Here is a 20,901-nt window from a genome sequence, read left to right as displayed (position 1 = left end):
AGGAGATTAGTCTCAAAATAAAAGGGAGGTCCTTTAGGATTGCATGAATAGAAATGTATTTCCTCAATTTGTTCTGGTAAGCAATTCCAGATTCTAAGCTATACATACTCAAATATATTGTGGTGAGACAGCACGCAAGAAAATAAATGGTACAAGAGTGAATTACGTCATATCTTATTTCGAGTGTTGTACAACTGATGGATTACTTTTTTCAAGTGCAAACTAGGTACAAGATTACAATGTAGGGCAAGGAATCATTCTTGGCTTTGGGAAATCAGAGTTTAATAATTGCTTCCACCTATTAACGTGAAATTTAAGCGAGTGGAAATTTAAGGCTATTCCATCTATCAGTGAAACTTCTCCTAGACTCTTCAATTTAATCTAGATTGCCGTGATCTGGGGGACAGACTGCCTTTCCAAAGCAGTTCTAAAGCAAACATTAAAATGAGTTAAAATTAGCAACATCCATTCCTGTTCCTCAAATTTTTAAGTAGTATTCAGATGTTGGAAATCCGAAATAAAAACAAAAATATCTGCAGAAACACAGCAGGTATGGCAGCATCTGTGGAGAGAAAGCAGGGTCAATGTTTTGGGTGCAGTCACTTTTCTTCGGCGCTGTTTTTGTTCATGCTCCCCATTATCCCTGTTCAAGCTGCCATGTCAAACTAAAAATTTAGCAATCACACTATCACTCATTCCTGATGAGCATGGGATTTATCCTTGGCATCCTGGCTAACGTTTTGAAAAATTGGGAATACTATGTGAAAATCAAGTCCTATAATTACAAATGTGAAATATGACTAACATTATCTCGAGGATGTTATGTGCCTGAATATGACAAGCATTCAATAAAAAAGAAACTCACACCAATAAAGAAGAAAACAATAAGTTATAACAAACTTATCCTTTATGTGTGTGTGTAAAGCAGATTAATTACTAATGTGCTAACGAAGTATTTGTCATTTAAATTCAAAAACACATTTGATTCAAAATATGTGTCAGAAGAGAAGCAGTATACAAACAATGGAATGGGTAGCAAAGAGAGAGGAATGAGCACATATTGTGGAGCAAAGCATTCTAAAGCACCAAAAAGAAAAATAGAGATTCTCAGTATTTGTTGGATTTCACAAGTGATATCATGGGTGCTGACCAGGGCCATCCTCAATTCAGCTGCTTTTTTTTTGGGTGGGGGGGCAGCGTGAGAGTGAACGAGAAAGTGAGAAAGAGAGAGCCACAGCAAGAGCAGGACAAACAGACAGCGGAAAAGAATCAGAGAGAAAAAGACAGACAAGTGGATTTCCTGTTAGTCTGTCTGATCCATTATTTCCCACACTTCACTCGTCACCCTTTGTCTTCCCTCCCATGACACCGATATGCTCCCTGGTCCTCACATTCTATTCCACCAGCACCTGCACGCAAAGGATCATAAGCCACTATTTCCACCACCTCCAGAGGATGCCACCATCAGACACCATCCTCCCTTCCCTTGTCAGCATTTTGCAGGGACTGTTCGTTCTGGTACATCCGGGTCCATTCCTCTTCGATTCCCGACAAATGTCCATATCCATATGGCACCTTCCCATGCAACTGCAAGCTGTTTAACACTTGCCTCCTCACAATCCAATGCTCCAGATACATCTTCCAGGTGAAGCAGTGACCTACCTGCACTTCACTCAATCTCGTCCACTGTATTTGCTGCTCATAACAGTCTCTTCACAGGGGAGCCGCTTTGCGGGAACACAGACGTTCTGTCTGCAGAAACTACCCCGAGCTTCGAGAAGTCTCCACTTCAATACATCATCACGTTCCCTAGCCAACATTTCTGTCTCAGGTTTGCTGCTATACTACTTTGGAGGCTCAGTGCAAGCTGGAAGAACAGCATCATGGGTAAACTGTAATTTCAAGAGTCAATGCCAAATCCAATAATTTTAGAACTTGAACACCCACCCTCCCTATCCTTTACCTACCTCCACATCCCAAGCCCTGTCACAACATGGGCTGCTTTCAGCCCAGCCAACCATTTATTAACCTACTTATGATACTCATCATCAGCTTTTCTTCCTCACTGGATTACCACTATCCATCCCTTTGCCTAACCCCTCTCTCTCCTGCCTCACTGCCATTTATACCACCTTTTCCTAGTCCTGAAGAAAGATCATGAACTCTGCTTTCTCTCCACAGATGCTGCCAGACCACCACATTTCTCGAAGAGCATCTGCTTTTGTAAAACGTTATGCTAATGTTACAAAGGCACACTATAAATTTGAGTGCTTTACCTAAGTGAAGATGCTAATCATAATGGTAAAGTACTAAACCAGCCAACATTTATAGCTTAAGCGTGTACAGGTGATAATTTCAGGACAACTCTGCACACAATATAATTGAGAAATGTTTTAGACTAGAAGTCATCACAAAATATGTACAATGCATCACTGTGCTTAACACGTACAACATAAAATAAATCTGTATTTCCAGAGATACAATATCATGAATTTCACACTGACAAATGAATAGCAACAGTCGCCCATTTTATTTTCTCTAGGCCTTGGTACTTTTGGGGATTAGAAATTCAAAAGTGTACTGCCCTCAACAGTGGATCTAGTACTTTGAGCAGGGCCAGCAATTGTATTTTATTACCAAGCAGATTACAGAATTCTTAGAGATACGCAGTCTGCACCGGAAAATGTTGGTCAGAAAAGTTGATTCAATGTAAAATCATGTACAGTAATCTGAAAGTCAGGACTGGGAGCAATATTAATCCAAATCTCTAATATCACATTTGAATAAACAGTGCTACAGTTGTAAAAGCTAACACTCAGTAGTGTTTTATGTCACTGACTGCATTTACACTCAAATAACCAAGTTCTAAAACACTTTTCATCATGATCAGTGGGAATTTATTCTGCTAATCTTATACCAGAAAATTGCAATGTCTCAGGAAGGGTACAGTAATTGACAACTATTCTGATTTTCGAGGTTTAGTATGCAACTACAGTCACTGTAAATGTATCCACTCTCAAACCAGATTGTTGATTGTAACATTCAGCAAAGCAAAGCTGAAATTGAATCAAAGCAATTTTAAAAATCCATAAAATATAACATTAACGTTCCAAAATAAAACATAGCTGTCATACACAAATCACTGCCAACAGCAGTCATTTAAACTATTCATCACCAGTTGCAGCTATGAAAAGTAAATATCACCTATAACTGACTATGAGTAGTACATCAACATTAATTATGCAATCAGATTGTTAATTATCAGATTCTATTTCAACTCTGGTTAAAGTAATGCTCATAAGAGTTGACAAACATTAAAACACAATGAAAAATATGATCAGTTGTTTCAACTATTAAAACCTTAAAAAGGCCCTCAAACCTACTTATTATTGCAACACCATGACAATACTTGATAATTGATAATTTAGCTCCAGAACCAGCGGACCAGGGCTGAAAGACTTCAGTTGTGCACACACATTGGGTTATCTTCCTCGGCTTTAAGGAGGACAAGTGGAGACTTGATAGAGAAGTATGATAAGGCAGAAAACATTTCAACTGGAAGAATAGTCAGCAAATACAGCACACAGTTTTCAGCTAATTTAAAAAAACCCACAGGGAACAGCAGCAAATGTTATATAAGTAATAAGGATTTTGTTCCTGATTTACGGCATCTGCAGTTCTTTCAGTTTTTGTTAAAGATTTTGAACACATTGGCGGAAACAGTTCAACAGTAACAGTTAGAAGAGAACTGAATGAACACATGGAAAATGTTATTTCTTAAACATGGCTCTGGTTTGGGGGGGGGGGGGGGGGGAGAGAATGAGAGAAAGTAGGTCCATGCAATTAATTTGATAACTCTACAAAAAGCTAGAGGGCCCTCTTGTGGTGCAGTGGTAGTGCCCACCAACCCTGGATCGGAAAGCCCAATTACAAGTCTAACTTGCTGAAGATTTGTGTAATAACATCTCTGAACAGGTTGATGAGAAAAATAGATTATAAAAAGCTAGCACAAACATGCTGGCCAGATGGCCTCCTTTGACATAATACTACTCACCATTTAAGAAAGAAATAAAATAAGTCCAAGTTAGGGCACTGGCAGAACACCCTGCTCCTCGATAATTTATGTCAAGAAATCCTACGCAATATTATTTCAACATAATGCTGAAAATTCTGGAAACTGGAATTCTGGAATCAGCCTTCACAAATCTTAACATCCTACCATAGTGTAGAAACTGTTCAGCAACAGTGCCTTCCTCCACTTCTAAAATGCCCACATAGGGAAATGAATGGGTTTACGTGTTATTTATTGAGATGAACGGGATACCACACAAATCAATCTGAGACAAATTGAAATTTAAAACGTGTTAAGCTAGAATTTAAACAAAGGCAAGATTTCAATTTTCATTTGTTTTTTCATGCTCTGGCTGAAGCCATGTCCTTTGCCTAACTTCCGCAGACATTTGACCCAGAGTTATTTTCACTGCCTTGCTCCTGAGACAGAAAGGCAAAGATGTGGGTCCCAAGGCTGCCCCAGACAGAACAAGAAATGAATTCTATGCTAATGAAATGTGAGGCTGGATGAACACAGCAGGCCCAGCAGCATCTCGGGAGCACAAAAGCTGACATTTCGGGCCTAGACCCTTCATCAGAGAGCTCTCTCTGATGAAGGGTCTAGGCCCGAAACGTCAGCTTTTGTGCTCCCGAGATGCTGCTGGGCCTGCTGTGTTCATCCAGCCTCACATTTTATTATCTTGGATTCTCCAGCATCTGCAGTTCCCATTATCAATGAATTCTATGCTGTTGGCCATGGCTCTTCACGACTGCCTCATGAACTAAGCTAGCCAAACCAATATATTTTAGCTCTTAGTCAAAATAGTCAGTTGCAATACAATCATTTTCAACTCGAAAATGGTTTATTCAGTTTATACACTGACAACATTGATAAATGGCGTAAATTTTAATAACAAAATTTCTTTGATTTTCAATTGTGTCCTATGTTTCCCAAAAAAAATGCAAACCCAGTTTAAGCAAGCCATACCAGCTCGTTTCAGGCAGAGCTTAAGAAGGTATCCAAACTGCAGCATGACAAAATATTTTTCAAAAGGTATTTTCTTCACTGTAGATACAGAAAATTTTGTAACTATACCATCAACACATTAACTCTTAGACATCGAAGGCAGTGAGGAATTTGGAAGTCACCTTGAAACGACAAACCTCTGCAACACCGAGTCTGACTTACCAGCCTCCCTAATTCCTTTCAACAAATTTCCTACACATTCGTGTCTCCAAACGGAGCTGAAAATCTTCACCTTACATCGACAGCCGCACCCAATCTCAAGCTGCCTCGAGCCTGTCAACCTGACCTGTCTTTCTCTGGGCAACAGCCAATAATTGTAGGTATAGATGTTTGCTGCAGCCCGGAAAGGCATTATATAGACCAATGACAAATAAGTGGTAAATGGTGATACAATAAAGTTTTAAAAGGGACTGTGTGCTGAAAAACAAAATACTGCACAAAAGGGATCATTTCCCATTTTTTTGTAGTTCACTCTCAAACTATTTATTTACTCTTATGGAAACTGTTCAAAACCTTGGACCACACTTTGTCAATTGTCCAAACCCTCAAACTAATTTGTTCTGAAATATGCCTCAAATTCTCTCAAGCTGAAAAATTCTCAATCTGCTTTTCCTAATCTAATCTACTCATTCAGCAAAATCAACAACTATTGCAAAAGGAAACTATGAGTAAAGACAGCAGATAATCTATGCATCAAGAGAAAAAAAAATCCTAAAGTGGTTCTCCAGTCAAAATTTTCAGAATAAAGTTTCCTTATTTACTAACTCGGCTACATGTTTCTTTGTCTGAAAGGACAATTTTGGTCACATTAGTGACTTCAGGGAGACAAATCAGAAACAGCAGTAATAGTTTAAAAACAGGAGCCGAGTGCCCAAATCATCATGTTTCATTCCAGGCATCCAAGTCTACAACATCCACTTCTCCCCACCTGTGTCCAATGCTAAAAGTTTTGCCAAATATCTTCTTTTTGTGCACTATATTTAATGTGCTAGGAAAAGCCCTATTTTTAGTCACATCATACACTGAAATGTCAATCTCAAAATGGCCAAAGGCTTGCAGCAACAGAAATTTATCCAAAATGCATTTATCCCCATATGTTTACAACTGCATGGAACCATTCTACAGTCAATAGGTTCAAAAAGAATCCTCTAGGCCAAAGCCATTGCTGGACAAGTCCAGAAGTCAACGAGCTAAGGGCATCCAAAATAAAACATATCAGCTACATTGTTCTTAAATAAGGGTCTAAAATGCAATTTTTCAGATATAGAATGCTTTAATTAAGCGGGTTCTAACAAAATACAGTGTGCATTGCACCATTTCTTGAACTAATGGTATGGCTGTTTCAATTTTTAAACAGTGGCATTAACAGAAGTTTAAAAAGGTAATTGTATTTGATGCCAAGAATCAGCAAAGAAGCAATTCTAAAAGGTGACTAATGGGATCTCATTCCGCTGTGCTGACTCCATGCATTTTAGAATGCAAATACTTTTCTACCCACAAGGGGATCCTCTTGAGACTAAAAATCATTAAAGAACTTGGCATCCGTAGTTGCTCATCAGGTTATTTGAATCTTGCACCATTCAAACATGTAATGCTGGAAGTCGCAACACAAGCGTTTTAGCCTCAATTTCACCGAACTGAGATTGCCAAAGTATTCAAGTTGGCCTCCATGCAAGTTGTCCTGTGCTCCAATCAAGACCCATAGTTGGCAGACTCTTGGATTTTGAATTAGAAAAGTCAATACAATTTTTTTCTTTATTCATTCATGAGATGAGCGTGTTGCTGGCTGGGCAGCATTTATTGCCCAGAGGGCAGTTAAGAGTCAACCATATTGCTGGGGGTCAGGAGTCACATGTAGGCCAGACAAGGTAAGGATGGCAGTTTCTTTCCCTACAGGGCATTAGTGAACTTGGGTTTTTCCTGACAATAGAGTCATGGTTATCATTAGATTCTTAATTCCGGATATGATATTTATTGAATTCAAATTCCACCATCTACCATGGCGGGATTTGAACCCAGGTCTCCAGAACATTATCTAGGTCTCTGGATTAACAGTCCAGTGATAGTACCACTACACCAGCGCCTCCCCATTGATGCCCACTTTCGTTCAGCCATAGATAAATGCTGTGTTCTTACCCCATTAAAACAAAACGATTCCACAGTTTCTACCACACACTTCATTTGGGAGTCAATTTTCTGTACTGATCATATTTGGTGTGAAAGACATCCAGTAACAGTCTGGCACTCATCTTAAAATGTTAAAGAAAGATGTGACTAGAAAAAACATTGCAGTTCATTTGGCCAGTCATGAGAAAACCTTTATAAACTTTGACCATTGAATCACTTACATAACTAATTCCTATTAGACTGTTCCCTTAACAGTCCACATCAAATGTCAAAATCATGTATAAAACAGAATAAACTAATTTAAACTCTAGACAACAGTTCCTACTGAGAATTTTTCTTTCATTTTACTACTCATTAGTATTTACAATGTTACTCACTCCCATAAAGGAATTTATCTATATCTATTTACAATCTCAATGACCCAAAGTGTTTTGCAGCCAATTAAGTAGTACTGAAGAAATGTCACCATTTTATTGTAGAGTACACCGCAGCTACAACAGTAATGGAATAAAGACCAGTTAATTAACAAGGCAAAAATATTTGTCAGGACCTGATGCACAATTTCCCTACTCTTGGGATTTTTCACATCCACCAAAAAGGACAGATTTGGCCTCAGTCGGCACTATCTCTACTTCCAGGCCCAAGGCAGAAAAATAATTTTTCCTTTCTTCAAAACTCATTCCATCATGTCAACATTTAAGAAATGAACTAGACTAGCAAATTACACTATTGCAGCATGATTACGGAGCATAAGTCAGCCTTCTGCCCGTTTAGCATTTAAAGACACAAAATTCAAGCTTTCAGGTCTACATATCATTTGATGGGAGAATCAGTATTCTCCCTCTTACAAATTTTCCTTTGATAAATTGAACCTGCCCTTGTGCTACTTAACAGCACTTGCATACAAGTATTCCATTGGCATTAGGTTCACCCAAACAATGGGTTAAGCAGTGGGATTACAGTGAGAAGAGGCAACCATAGATGTTGGTGAAGGAAACTCAGGTGTACTGATTGACATTACATCACCTTGTATTTTGCAATGCCCAAGGATTCTGTCTCCTAAATCAGACCTCATTGTTCTTTTACTAAATCCTCCCCCATTTCACTTGCTTAAAACTTGTTACATGTTTAACTTTGGCAAAAGCTCAAAGATCATCAATTTCAAACAAACTTTCTCCCCATACAGACAGTGCCAGAGTATTTACAGCATCTTGTTTCTGTTTCAGATTTCCACACCTTTTGTACTTCTGTCTGCTTTGTGGTTTCTATGTATGAAATCGAAGTCACCGTCAAGATTTGCAAACAAATTTGATTTGTGGCAAATGATGCTAGCATTTGTGAGAATTAAGGACTCCAAACCAGATTAGCTTGGCACTTAGCAACTTTCAGAAAACTCCAGACCCCATGGTTAGTACCTCTCTTCATTCAAACCCTTGGAAAATAACCTGCATGAAGCAGTTGAGTCATTTTGGTCCCAAAGATGTAACTACTGTTTAAATTCACTTATTCAACCACCACCTAGTGAGAATTTCCTCAGAGCAAATAGAGTCACAGAGATATTCAGCACAGAAACCGACCCTTCAGTCCAACTCATCCATGCCGACCAGATAACCTAAATGAATCTAGTTTGATCTCAATGTTTTAAATGTTGTAACTATACCAGTTTTCACCACTTCTTCTGGAAGCTCATTCCATACATGCATCACCCTCTGCATGAAAAGGTTGCCCCTTAGGTCCCTTTTAATTTTTTTCCCCCCTGTCAGCTTAAACCTATGTCCTCTAATTTTGAACTCCCCCCAACCTGGAGAAAAACATTTGTCTATTTACGCCCATGCATGCCCCTCAAATTTTATAATCTATAATCTTCAGTCCCTGGCACTCCGGGAAAAATAACTCGCACTTATTCAGCCTCTTCCTTTAGCTCAAACCCTTCAACCCCAGCAATATCCCTGTAAATCTTTTCTGAACCCTTTCTAGTTTCACAACATCCTTCCCATGGGAGGGAGAACAGAATTGCATACGACATCTCAAATAGTGGTCTCACCAATGTCCTATACAGTGCAACATGACCTCCCAACTCCTATACTCAATGCACTGACCAATAAAGGCAAACATACCAAACGCCATCTTCACTATCCTATCTACCTGTAGCTCCACTTTCAAGGAATTGCAAACCTACTCTCCAGGGTCTCTCTGTTCAGCAGCACACCCCAGAACCTTACCATTAATAAATCCTGCCCTAATTTGCCTTTCTAAAACGCCAGCACTTCACATTTATCTAAATTGAGGGTTAAGTTTTTAGAAATTAAATTAAATTGGTAAACACGTTGAGGATAAAGACTTTTGGAACAACCTGTATTTGTACAGTACCTTGAATACTGTAAACAGCCACAGCATTTCACAGGAGCCTCTTCAGGCCGGACTTACAGAGGCATACAAGACAACATTAAAGGGAGATGACTGTACAAAGAGGTGGTTGGAATAAATATCTAAAAAAGACACGGAGGTAGAAAGGGAAATATCTACAGATGTAACTTATATGGACTTCCAACAAGTTATTTAGTGAAAATGGTTAATGAAACTCATGGAAATGAAGGCAAATTATTGACTAGGTTCGTTCAGAAAGGAAGCAAAAGACAGAATTGGGACAACAGACAGGAACCCTAACCGGCAGGGTGTGACTATTGGTATCCCGCAAGGATCCAAGTTGGGAACTAACTGGACATCTTCCATTCACCCATACACAGATGTTATTACCCAATTCTGGAGCAGTGAGACTTGTACCTGGGTGTCTTGGTTCAGAGGTCTCACCATCTTTAATAGTAATTTAAATGACATGAAGAAATCCAAGCTTGCTAGAAAATGGATGGGTATAAGTAAAAATTACAAAGGATATCAATTAATTCAATAGGCAAAACAGTGGCAAATGGACTTCATGTTGGCAAACAAATTTCAACATAGCCTAACATGAACTCTCACTTTTGACCTGTAAACATACTTCATTTTTTTAAAAAATAGTTAAAAGCTAGAAATGACAGATCTAAAGACACTGACAGGTCCAGAAAATAACTAGAAAGGCTAATAGGATGCTGGCCTTCAAATCTAATGCAAACTTCAACACAAAGGAACAGAAGTCATGCTACAGCTATACAAAGCCCTAGTTAAATCACATGTGAGGCACAACAAGCAATCTGGACACTAAACCCCCAAAAAAATTTACTAGCTAAAAGAAACTATTGTTTGATGAGCCTAGGAAGAGGTGGGAGAATCAAAAACTAGAACCAGACCTTTCAGGAATAAAATTAGGAAATATTTTCTCACACAAAAGCTTGCAAATGCTTGAAATTCTCTTCTGCCATTCTAGGTCAATTGTTAATTCTAAATTTAAGACTGAAAGCTTAGGTTAATAAAGTCCAGCAACGGACATAGCACCAGATCCCTGATCAACCATGATTTCATTCAGAGTCCGAAGAGGCACAAGGAGCTAAATAGCAAACTGTGGAAATGATTTATAGTACTTTGTTTGCAACTGACCACACCCACAACCAAATTAACAACTGAGCTATGGTAACTAGACTGTATCCAACAAGAATTTATCACTTCCTCTGATTAGGCCATGTTAGTTAACTGAGAAGTTAAAATGCAAACTATATTTAAATGAAACATATTTATTAAAAAATATAACAACTTGGGAAATTTTCAGCAGCCTTCATATTTATATGTACAGATTCAGAGATTAAATCTCCAGTCATACTATGACTTTTTAGCTACCTGACCTTTTCTCAACCAACTGTCCTAAACAGGTTTAAAAGAAATTAATTGTCAATAAACTAATCCTTTTGTTTAAAATGAAAGCACATTTAAAAACAGGAAGAGAATCAGCAATAAACTACTCAGTCTCTCGAGTCTGCTTAATCACTGAACTAATGATCTCCAGCAATGCAATTTTCCCACAGAATCTTCTTATCCCTTTGTCTTCAACAACCTAAAAATCTACTGACCTCAGTCTCAAACACACTCCAAATAAATCATCACATCCTCTTGGCTAGAGAATTTCAAAGATTCACAACTCAGAGCTAGGAAATCTCACCTCATCTCAGCCCTATCTGGTCTACCTCTTATTCTGAGACTGTGTCACCTGGTTTTAGACAACGTCAGCTGAAAGAAACATCCTTCCTACATTTATCTTGACAAGTTCTTAAAGAACCTTCAATTAAGTCACTTTTCATTCCTTTAAACCTAATGATAATAGGCCTCGTCATTACTTAGACAATCATAAAATCCCAGCAATTAATTTGGCAAATCAGTTTTGTTCTCTCTCTCTCTCACTGGCAAGTACATCCTTCCTTTGGAAGAGACCAGAACTGTACACAATGCTACTCCAGGTGCACTGCCATCAAGATTCCAAAAACTGGCAGCAAAATCTTTTTGGTCCTGAACTAAAATGCTCTCACATTAAGGTCAATATACTACTTGCCTTCCTAACAACGTGCTCTGTGACTTTTGCACATCAGCACTTCCTAGTCTCCCATAATTTTAAGAGATTTTATATTCCATTTACCACGTTTTTATTCATTCACATAGCCTGCCTGAATCTCCCTTTTGCATCTTTCCATCCTCGTCACAATACACATTCCCATCATGTTTTGTAGTATCTGCAAACTTGGAAATGTTACATATAGTCCCCACACCCAAATTCTTGAAACATATGATGAACAATTAGGACCTGGCAATAGAGCACACCAGTGACAACCGCCCAACCTAAGAACAGGCGATTTTTCTGACTGTTTCTCCTTCCCGTAACCAATTTTCGAACCAGAACGCTTTATGTATAGTGCTGTTGTAAAGTAGAAAAACGCTCAAATTAGAAGCCCTAAAACCATTTAAAACGATTTCCAAAAGGCCAAGATACCATTAACCAAGTTTAGCATAAAAACGGCAGCTTGGTTTTAAAATGCAATCGGCGCTTCAGAAAGCAATGACAAACCATACTGGCACAAAACACAGTTTATACACACTAAAAAAAACAAACGAAATGATCCAAATGGTGTTTCTGGACAAATATCAACCTCAGCAGGTTTAACTGCACATCCTGCCACCATGAGCAGAAGAAATGTTGAGGGACACATACGTTTTCAGTTTTTTTCAAAAAACCTAAAACTCCCCCTGGCCGAGGCTTCACTACATTACACTGGACAATCCTGTTATTTATACAACAAAAAAAACTGTAAGATCAGGCGCAAGGCCCAAACTGTGGTTCGGACATCCGCCCAGAGCCCCCACCCAAGACAGCGGCAGCTGAACAGGCCTGGGCCTGGGCCGGAGGCACTGACCGCCCTCTCTCCCTCACTTACCTATTGTGGAGATAAAAGTGGTATTAAAGGCGTCATCCGAGAACCTAAAAAGCACACAGGTTTTCCCCACTCCGGAGTCTCCGATCAGCAGCAACTTGAAGAGTAAATCGTAGGTTTTTTTCGCCATAATCCCTCCCTTCCTTAGGTTGATGAGCTGGGGCGAGGAGTGTTCTTATTTTTATAATTAAAAAAAGGAACAAAATGGCGCCTCTCTAGCTCTTTCACTTTAACAGCGTTCCGGCCGCAACAAGTTAGATGCCATGAATTTCCATTGATCTGCCTTGTTCAAAACAAAATAAAAATTGGCACACGGGCCGGTAACCGTGCCCTTAGTTAAACTTTCTTTTTTCTTTCTCCCTTTCTTTTCACTTCGCTAAGACATTCGGGAGCAGCACCACCAATTTCATTCAACGTCGACGTCAGTCTTCGGACAAACCAAACGCAACCACATGGAGGGCATCCACCCAAAACACTGACACCCCCCCCCCTCAAAACCACTCTCCATCAGTGGAATAGTCCGCCCCGCCCACTCAGAACGAAGCGCCCGTTCATTCTCCAAACCACGGAGGGGTGGGGTCTCCACATGTCAATCATCGATCGACAGCCCGCCCGAATGGATGACGTCATGGGGTGATGAGGATCGCCGGCGCGGCGTCAGGACTGTGTGTTCCTTTGGTGAGATAGCTGACGTTATGTATGTATGTGTATATGTCTGTGTGTTTGTCAATGTACAGGTGTGAGCATGTATATGTGTGAATGCATGTCTGCACGTGTGTGTACGTGTAAATGTGCATGAATGCATGTATATATGTGTGTATGCATGTATATGTGATATATATGCATGAACGTTTACATACATATACATTTCTACATGCATGCATCTGTGTACATGTGTATGTATGTGCATATGTATGCATGCATGTGTGCAAGTGTGTGTGTGTGTGTGTGTGTGTGTGTGTATGTATATAAATGCCACCTAGGTGGATAGAGTTGTTAAGAAGGCGTATGGTGTGTTAGCTTTCATTAACAGAGGGATTGAGTTCAAGAGCCATGAAGTTTTGCTCCAGCTATACAAAAGCCTGGTTCAGCCACATCTGGAGTATTGTGTCCAGTTCTGGTCGCCTCATTACAGGAAAGATGTGGATGCATTCAAAATGTTGCTGAGTAGATTTACCAGAATGTTGCCTGGAATGGAGGGAAGGTCTTACGAGGAAAGGTTGAGAGAGATAGGGCTTTTCTCTTTACAACGACAAAGGACGAGAGGTGACTAGATAGAGGTGTACAAAGTGATCAGAGGTATAATAGAGTAGACAACCAGAGATGTTTTCCTAGGTTGTAAGTAGCTTTTACAAGGGGACACAGTTTTAAGGTGAGTGGAGGTAGATACAGGGGAGACGTCAGAGGTAGGCTCTTTACTCAAAGAGTGGTAGGAGTGTGGAATGCTTACATGCGTGTGTGCAAATGTGTGTGTATTTGTGAATGCGTACATGCGTGTGTGCACATGCATTTGTGTATTTGTGAATGCATACATGCATTTGTGCAAACGCATGTGAGTGTTTGTGAATGCGTGCATGCGTGTGTGCAAACACACGTGTGTGTTTGTGAATGCATATATGCGTGTGTGAATGCGTACATGCATGTGTGTGTGAATGCGTACATGCGTGTGTATGAATGCGTACATGCGCATGTGTGCGTGAATGTGTACATGCGTGTGTGTGAATGCGTACGTGTGTGTGTGAATGCGTACGTGTGTGTGTGAATGCGTACGTGCGTGTGAATGCGTACGTGCGTGTGTGTGTGAATACGTACGTGCGTGTGTGTGTGTGAATGCGTACGTGCGTGTGTGTGTGTGAATGCGTACATGCGTGTGTGTGTGAATGTGTACATGCGTGTGTGTGAATGCGTACGTGTGTGTGAATGCATACGTGCATGTGTGTGTGAATGCATACGTGCGTGTGTGTGAATGCGTACGTGCATGTGTGTGTGAATGCGTACGTGCCTGTGTGAATGCGTACATGCGTGTGTGTGTGAATGTGTACATGCATGTGTGTGAATGCGTACGTGTGTGTGTGAATGCGTACGTGCATGTGTGTGTGTGAATGCGTACGTGTGTGTGTGTGAATGCGTACGTGCGTGCGTGTGTGTGTGTGCGTACGTACGTGTGTGTGTGAATGTGTACATATGTGTGTGTGTGAATGTGTACATATGTGTGTGTGTGAATGCGTACGTACGTGTGTGTGTGAATGCGTACGTGTGTGTGAATGCGTACATGCGTGTGTGCGTGTGTGTGAATGTGTACGTGCGTGTGAGTGCGTACGTGCGTTTGAATGCATACGTGTGTGTGTGAATGCGTATATGCGTGTGTGTGTGTGAATGCGTACGTGTGTGTGAATGCGTACATGCGTGTGTGTGTGTAAATTTGTACATGCATGTGTGTGAATGTGTACGTGTGTGTGTGTATGCGTACATGCGTGTGTGTGTGTGAATGCGTACGTGCGTGTGTGTGAATGCGTACGTGCGTGTGTGTGAATGCGTGCGTGCGTGTGTGTGAATGCGTACGTGTGTGTGAATGCGTACACGTGTGTGTGAATGCGTGTGTGTGTGTGTGAATGTGTACATGCGTGTGTGTGAATGCGTACGTGCGTGTGTGTGAATGCGTATGTGTGTGTGAATGCGTACGTGCGTGTGTGTGAATGCGTACGTGTGTGTGTGAATGCGTACGTGTGTGTGTGAATGCGTACGTGCGTGTGTGTGTGAATGCGTACGTATGTGTGTGTGAATGCGTACATGCGTGTGTATGAATGCGTACATGCGCGTGTGTGCGTGAATGTGTACATGCGTGTGTGTGAATGCGTACGTGTGTGTGTGAATGCGTACGTGTGTGTGTGAATGCGTACGTGCGTGTGTGTGTGTGAATGCGTACGTGCGTGTGTGTGTGTGAATGCGTACGTGCGTGTGTGTGTGTGAATGCGTACATGCGTGTGTGTGTGAATGTGTACATGCGTGTGTGTGAATGCGTACGTGTGTGTGAATGCATACGTGCATGTGTGTGTGAATGCATACGTGCGTGTGTGTGAATGCGTACGTGCATGTGTGTGTGAATGCGTACGTGTGTGTGAATGCGTACATGCGTGTGTGTGAATGCGTACGTGCGTGTGAATGCATACGTGTGTGTGTGAATGCGTATATGCGTGTGTGTGTGTGAATGCGTACGTGTGTGTGAATGCGTACATGCGTGTGTGTGTGTAAATTTGTACATGCATGTGTGTGAATGTGTACGTGTGTGTGTGTATGCGTACATGCGTGTGTGTGTGTGAATGCGTACGTGTGTGTGTGAATGCGTACGTGCGTGTGTGTGAATGCGTACGTGCGTGTGTGTGAATGCGTGCGTGCGTGTGTGTGAATGCGTACGTGTGTGTGAATGCGTGCACGTGTGTGTGAATGCGTGTGTGTGTGTATGTGAATGTGTACATGCGTGTGTGTGAATGCGTACGTGCGTGTGTGTGAATGCGTACGTGTGTGAATGCGTACGTGCGTGTGTGTGAATGCGTACGTGCGTGTGTGTGAATGCGTACGTGCGTGTGTGTGAATGCGTACGTGTGTGTGTGTGAATGCGTACGTGTGTGTGTGAATGCGTACGTGTGTGTGTGAATGCGTACGTGCGTGTGTGTGTGAATGCGTACGTATGTGTGTGTGAATGCGTACATGCGTGTGTATGAATGCGTACATGCGCGTGTGTGCGTGAATGTGTACATGCGTGTGTGTGAATGCGTACGTGTGTGTGTGAATGCGTACGTGTGTGTGTGAATGCGTACGTGCGTGTGTGTGTGTGAATGCGTACGTGCGTGTGTGTGTGTGAATGCGTACGTGCGTGTGTGTGTGTTAATGCGTACATGTGTGTGTGTGTGAATGTGTACATGCGTGTGTGTGAATGCGTACGTGTGTGTGAATGCATACGTGCATGTGTGTGTGAATGCATACGTGCGTGTGTGTGAATGCGTACGTGCATGTGTGTGTGAATGCGTACGTGCCTGTGTGAATGCGTACATGCGTGTGTGTGTGAATGTGTACATGCATGTGTGTGAATGCGTACGTGTGTGTGTGAATGTGTACATGCGTGTGTGTGAATGCGTACGTGTGTGTGAATGCATACGTGCATGTGTGTGTGAATGCATACGTGCGTGTGTGTGAATGCGTACGTGCATGTGTGTGTGAATGCGTACGTGTGTGTGAATGCGTACATGCGTGTGTGCGTGTGTGTGAATACGTACGTGCGTGTGAATGCATACGTGTGTGTGTGAATGCGTATATGCGTGTGTGTGTGTGAATGCGTACGTGTGTGTGAATGCGTACATGCGTGTGTGTGTGTAAATTTGTACATGCATGTGTGTGAATGTGTACGTGTGTGTGTGTATGCGTACATGCGTGTGTGTGTGTGAATGCGTACGTGTGTGTGTGAATGCGTACGTGTGTGTGTGAATGCGTACGTGCGTGTGTGTGAATGCGTGCGTGCGTGTGTGTGAATGCGTACGTGTGTGTGAATGCGTACATGTGTGTGTGAATGCGTGTGTGTGTGTATGTGAATGTGTACATGCGTGTGTGTGAATGCGTACGTGCGTGTGTGTGAATGCGTACGTGTGTGAATGCGTACGTGTGTGAATGCGTACGTGCGTGTGTGTGAATGCGTACGTGCGTGTGTGTGAATGCGTACGTGCGTGTGTGTGAATGCGTACGTGTGTGTGTGTGAATGCGTACGTGTGTGTGTGAATGCGTACGTGTGTGTGTGAATGCGTACGTGCGTGTGTGTGTGAATGCGTACGTATGTGTGTGTGAATGCGTACATGCGTGTGTATGAATGCGTACATGCGCGTGTGTGCGTGAATGTGTACATGCGTGTGTGTGAATGCGTACGTGTGTGTGTGAATGCGTACGTGTGTGTGTGAATGCGTACGTGTGTGTGTGAATGCGTACGTGCGTGTGTGTGTGTGAATGCGTAGGTGCGTGTGTGTGTGTGAATGCGTACGTGCGTGTGTGTGTGTTAATGCGTACATGTGTGTGTGTGTGAATGTGTACATGCGTGTGTGTGAATGCGTACATGCGTGTGTGTGTGAATGTGTACATGCATGTGTGTGAATGCGTACGTGTGTGTGTGAATGCGTACGTGCATGTGTGTGTGTGAATGCGTACGTGCGTGCGTGTGTGTGTGTATGCGTACGTACGTGTGTGTGTGAATGTGTACATATGTGTGTGTGTGAATGTGTACATATGTGTGTGTGTGAATGCGTACGTACGTGTGTGTGTGAATGCGTACGTGTGCGTGAATGCATACGTGTGTGTGTGAATGCGTATATGCGTGTGTGTGTGTGAATGCGTACGTGTGTGTGAATGCGTACATGCGTGTGTGTGTGTAAATTTGTACATGCATGTGTGTGAATGCGTACATGCGTGTGTGCGTGCGTGTGAATGCGTACGTGCGTTTGAATGCATACGTGTGTGTGTGAATGCGTATATGCGTGTGTGTGTGTGAATGCGTACGTGTGTGTGAATGCGTACATGCGTGTGTGTGTGTAAATTTGTACATGCATGTGTGTGAATGTGTACGTGTGTGTGTGAATGCGTACATGCGTGTGTGTGTGTATGCGTACATGCGTGTGTGTGTGTGAATGCTTACGTGTGTGTGTGAATGCGTACGTGCGTGTGTGTGAATGCGTGCGTGCGTGTGTGTGAATGCGTACGTGTGTGTGAATGCGTACACGTGTGTGTGAATGCGTGTGTGCGTGTGTGTGAATGTGTACATGCGTGTGTGTGAATGCGTACGTGCGTGTGTGTGAATGCGTACGTGTGTGTGAATGCGTACGTGCGTGTGTGTGAATGCGTACGTGCGTGTGTGTGAATGCGTACGTGTGTGTGTGTGAATGCGTACGTGTGTGTGTGAATGCGTACGTGTGTGTGTGAATGCGTACGTGCGTGTGTGTGTGAATGCGTACGTACGTGTGTGTGTGAATGCGTACGTGCATGTGTGTGTGTGAATGCGTACGTGAGTGTGTGTGTGAATGCGTACGTGCATGTGTGTGAATGCGTACGTGCATGTGTGTGAATGCGTACGTACGTGTGTGTGTGAATGCGTACGTGTGTGTGTGAATGCGTACGTGTGTGTGTGAATGCGTACATGCGTGTGTGAATGCGTGCGTGCATGTGTGTGAATGCGTACATGCGTGTGTGTGAATGCGTACGTGTGTGTGTGAATGCGTACGTGTGTGTGTGAATGCGTACGTACGTGTGTGTGAATACGTACGTACGTGTGTGTGTGAATGCGTACGTGCATGTGTGTGTGTGAATGCGTACGTGAGTGTGTGTGTGAATGCGTACGTGAGTGTGTGTGTGAATGCGAACGTGTGTGTGTGTGAATGCGTACATGCATGTGTGTGTGAATGCATGCGTTCGTGTGTGTGAATGCGTGTGTGTGTGAATGCGTGCGTGTGTGTGTGAATGCGTGTGTGTGTGAATGCATGCGTGTGTGTGTGAATGCGTATACGTGCGTGTGTGTGTGAATGCGTACACGTGCGTGTGTGTGAATGCATACGTGTGTGTGTGAATGTGTACATGCGTGTGTGTGTGTGTGTGAATGCGTACGTGTGTGTGTGTGAATGCGTACGTGTGTGTGTGTGTGTGAATGCGTACATGCATGTGTGTGTGAATGCATGCGTTCGTGTGTGTGAATGCGTGTGTGTGTGAATGTGTACGTGTGTGTGTGAATGCGTACATGCGTGTGTGTGTGTGTGTATGCATACATGCGTGTGTGTGTGTGAATGCGTACGTGTGTGTGTGAATGCGTACGTGTGTGTGTGAATGCGTACGTGCGTGTGTGTGTGTGAATGCGTACGTGCGTGTGTGTGAATGCGTACGCGTGTGTGTGTGAATGCATATACGTGCGTGCGTGTGTGTGAATGCGTACGTGTGTGTGAATGCGTGTGTGTGTGTGAATGTGTACATGCGTGTGTGTGAATGCGTACGTGTGTGTGAATGCGTACGTGCGTGTGTGTGAATGCGTACGTGTGTGTGTGAATGCGTACGTGCGTGTGTGTGTGAATGCGTACGTGAGTGTGTGTGTGAATGCGTACGTGCATGTGTGTGAATGCGTACGTGCATGTGTGTGAATGCGTACGTGTGTGTGTGAATGCGTACGTGTGTGTGTGAATGCGTACGTGCATGTGTGTGTGTGAATGCGTACGTGAGTGTGTGTGTGAATGCGTACGTGCATGTGTGTGTGTGAATGCGTACGTGTGTGTGTGAATGCGTACGTGCATGTGTGTGAATGCGTACGTACGTGTGTGTGTGAATGCGTACATGCGTGTGTGTGTGAATGCATGCGTTCGTGTGTGTGAATGCGTGTGTGTGTCTGTGAATGCGTACGTGTGTGTGTGAATGCGTACGTGCATGTGTGTGTGTGAATGCGTACGTGAGTGTGTGTGAATGCGTACGTGCATGTGTGTGAATGCGTACGTGTGTGTGTGAATGCGTACGTGCGTGTGTGTGTGAATGCGTACGTGAGTGTGTGTGTGAATGCGTACGTGCATGTGTGTGAATGCGTACGTGCATGTGTGTGAATGCGTACGTGTGTGTGTGAATGCGTACGTGTGTGTGTGAATGCGTACGTGCATGTGTGTGTGTGAATGCGTACGTGAGTGTGTGTGTGAATGCGTACGTGCATGTGTGTGTGTGAATGCGTACGTGAGTGTGTGTGTGAATGCGTACGTGCATGTGTGTGAATGCGTACGTACGTGTGTGTGTGAATGCGTACATGCGTGTGTGTGTGAATGCATGCGTTCGTGTGTGTGAATGCGTGTGTGTGTATGTGAATGCGTACGTGTGTGTGTGAATGCGTACGTGCATGTGTGTGTGTGAATGCGTACGTGAGTGTGTGTGAATGCGTACGTGCATGTGTGTGAATGCGTACGTGTGTGTGTGCATGTGTGTGTGTGAATGCGTACGTGTGTGTGTGAATGCGTACGTGTGTGTGTGAATGCGTACGTGAGTGTGTGTGTGAATGCGTGCGTGCATGTGTGTGAATGGGTACATGCGTGTGTGTGAATGCGTACGTGTGTGTGTGAATGCGTACGTACGTGTGTGTGTGAATGCGTACGTACGTGTGTGTGTGAATGCGTACGTACGTGTGTGTGTGAATGCGTACGTGAGTGTGTGTGTGAATGCGTACATGCATGTGTGTGTGAATGCATGCGTTCGTGTGTGTGAATGCGTGTGTGTGTGAATGCGTGCGTGTGTGTGTGAATGCGTGTGTGTGTGAATGCGTGCGTGTGTGTGTGTGTGAATGCGTGTACGTGC

The 20,901-nt window shown here is 42.8% G+C and overlaps 1 protein-coding gene across 2 annotated transcripts in view; it reads right to left on the bottom strand.

Annotated features, from left to right (window-relative positions):
* rab10 (RAB10, member RAS oncogene family) overlaps positions 1–13,002 on the bottom strand; it is a 50,249-nt gene extending 37,247 nt beyond the window's left edge. For both annotated transcript variants that reach the window (XM_048531696.2, XM_048531695.2), the window contains exon 1: positions 12,559–13,002. In XM_048531696.2, the coding sequence (XP_048387653.1) occupies positions 12,559–12,685 (127 nt within the window). In that variant the 5' untranslated portion in view covers positions 12,686–13,002. The remainder of the gene's footprint in view (positions 1–12,558) is intronic.
* Between the last annotated feature and the right edge of the window lie 7,899 nt (positions 13,003–20,901).

This window comes from Stegostoma tigrinum, chromosome 4, assembly GCF_030684315.1.
Source record: "Stegostoma tigrinum isolate sSteTig4 chromosome 4, sSteTig4.hap1, whole genome shotgun sequence".
Taxonomy (NCBI): domain Eukaryota; kingdom Metazoa; phylum Chordata; class Chondrichthyes; order Orectolobiformes; family Stegostomatidae; genus Stegostoma; species Stegostoma tigrinum.
Note: the sequence above shows the minus strand (reverse complement) of the source record. Positions and strands in the feature narration are given on the sequence as shown.